The sequence below is a fragment of the Malaya genurostris genome, unplaced genomic scaffold (genome assembly GCF_030247185.1).
Source record: "Malaya genurostris strain Urasoe2022 unplaced genomic scaffold, Malgen_1.1 HiC_scaffold_17, whole genome shotgun sequence".
NCBI classification, from domain to species: domain Eukaryota; kingdom Metazoa; phylum Arthropoda; class Insecta; order Diptera; family Culicidae; genus Malaya; species Malaya genurostris.
In genome coordinates, this window is record NW_026682647.1 from 110,910 (window position 1) to 113,524 (window position 2,615).

At 33.8% G+C, this 2,615-nt stretch overlaps 1 protein-coding gene across 1 annotated transcript; it reads left to right on the forward strand.

Annotated features, from left to right (window-relative positions):
• The first annotated feature begins 422 nt into the window (after positions 1-422).
• Positions 423-1,722, forward strand: LOC131439941 (uncharacterized). The gene is made up of 2 exons (XM_058611054.1): positions 423-1,402; positions 1,719-1,722. The coding sequence occupies exons 1-2, from the start codon at positions 423-425 to the stop codon at positions 1,720-1,722; spliced, it is 984 nt and encodes a 327-aa protein (XP_058467037.1).
• The last annotated feature ends 893 nt before the right edge of the window (positions 1,723-2,615 follow it).

A 2,615-nucleotide genomic window follows, 5' to 3' on the forward strand; every position in this document is an offset into this window, starting at 1 on the left:
GTCGAACCAGATTCTTCTTAAATTGATTATCAAATGTTTATTTCTAGAATGTCACCCTATTGATTCGACGGAGTCGGACTCGGATTCGTTTGGTGGTTTTGATGACAAAAGTAAAGGAGAGAAGTCTACCTACCCTGCCGGTAAGCCTTATTTTGAAATTAAGTTTAAGTTTTTAATATTTTTAAGTTTTAATAATATTTTGATATTGTGTTATCATGCCCATATGGTAATTCCTGCTTTTCCAATTGAATTATCGTTAAACAGCTACAACACGGTCCAAGAACAAAAAGAAATATCCACGAAATGTTTCAAGCGCTTGGATATTGAAATTTGATTGGCTTGTTCCTAGCAAACTCGGCAAAAACTACGCATATTGTAGAATTTGTGAAAAAAATATCAGTTGCCGCGGAGGTTTACCTGACATGAGAAAACACGAAAACAGAGAGAGTCATATACAAAATTCCCGACAAATTGCACTACCGAAGATTAAAAAATTCGTTGAACCAAGAAAAACTATTAAAGATGCAGAAATTCAAATATGTGCATGGGCGGTGGAGCACAACAAATCTGCTAAGAACGTAGAGGAATACGCAAAATTATCAAAAATTATCTTCTCTGACTCAGAAATAGCCAGAAACTTATCGTTAGGACGTACAAAAGCTACCGCCATCGTCTCATGTGTTCTTGGTGAAACTCATAACAAGCAACTGACAGAAGTTTTGACAAAGAATTATTTTAGTTTACTCATTGATGAGTCTACAGATGTGTCAACTAAAAAAACATTGGTCATGGTTGTTCGAACTCATAGTTGGGTTGATGATACGCTAACTATTCGGGACTATTTTTACCATGTTGCTGAGATGATAGAAACCGATGCTAAATCAATATATAGTGCAATAATTAACAAATTCGTAATGGATGATATACCGTATAAAAAAAATTTAATTGGTTTTGCGGCTGATGGAGCCAATGTCATGTTTGGATCCAACAACTCTGTTTCTGTTTTGCTAAAGATGGATTGTCCTAATTTAGTATTAATCAAATGTATATGCCATTCGTTTGCACTGTGCGCCTCTTATGCTTGTAAAAACATCCCTCCGTATGTTGAACAGATGTGTAAAGATATTTACGCATTCTTGAGCAATAGCCCTCTGAGAACTGCCAAGTTTGTAGAACTGCAGCATTTGATGGATCTTAAACCACTGAAAATGCTGCATCCTGCCGCAACTCGTTGGTTGTCATTAGAGATGGTGGTAACGAGAATCTTGGACCGATTTGATTCACTAAAAATATACTTTAGTTTTCAAGACACCTGTGTTGATGGAAAGCAAATTCAAAAAATGAAAGAAATCCAAGAATGCTTAGAAAATCCTTTAACTGAACTCTATCTGAATTTTTTGGCGTATGTACTGCCCAAAATTAATAAACTAAATCGTTTATTCCAATCTGAGAATCCTCAAATTTACCAACTAACATCGGAAACTACAAGGCTTTTAAGAAATCTATTAAATAATTTTGTGAAACCCGACTATTTGATAAAACTACAAAACGTTGCAATGGTCGATTTGAACCCAAATAATTATTGTGAGTTGGAGAAAATGTACCTAGGAATCAAAGTTCAAAGTTTGCTTGAGAAAATGAGCCAGGAGATAACAAAAGAAGAGTTGCACAAATTTAGGTTGACTGCAATGAACTTTTATATTTCTGTTGTCAACCAGATAAAAAAGCGCATCGATTTGAACGATCAAATATATAGAGGTCTCGAGATTCTTGATCCGAACAACATAAAGAGCAAAATTCACGACTCAATCTACCCGTTGTTAAAACATTTTCATCATTTACTTGATGCACGAAATACGCAGGACATAGACGACGAGTTCCGTGAAATAATTTGCAGTAACCGGGGCCCTGAAACTTCTTTCGAAGACGGAGTGAAATTCTGGAGTGAGGTATTATCAGTGCGTCGAATGGATGGTAGTTACGCGTTTCCGAACTTCCGGATGTTAGTTCCAGCTTGGTTATCTCTTCCACACTCTTCAGCTGCAGTAGAGCGAATATTCTCTACATACAATTTAAACAAGACAAAAATACGAAACAGAATGAACACAAAAAGTATGCAAGGAATTCTTTCAGCAAAGGAATACGTAAAATGTCACAAAAATGATTTAGGAATTGTTAATATTACTGACGAGGCCAGGAATCGATTTACTAATGATATGTATAACAAACGAAACGATGAAGGAAACAACTAATACATTAAAATGTTCTTGTTATTTCGCTCAGGTAGAACAATTCACGTTTCGTATCCATCGGGCAATGATTTCTGATAGATTGGTTTTTTTTTTCCAGATACATAAACGATTATGTTTTTTACTTAATAAATATTCAAGTTGAAATAAATGCTATGGATGCAATTTTTATTAACGTTTTCTTTCAGTGATGGTCAATTCAACTTTTTTTGTCGTTTTAACAGCGATCAGCGACTTTTAATGTATCATCTTTGCATTGCATTGGTGTAAGTATCATTATATAAATGTAATATATATATATATATATATATATATATATATATATATATATATATATATATATATATATATATATATATATATATA

Excerpts from the sequence above, each read along its gene's own strand:
- LOC131439941 (XM_058611054.1), top strand. The coding sequence starts at position 423 with ATGAGAAAACACGAAAACAGAGAGAGTCATATACAAAATTCCCGACAA.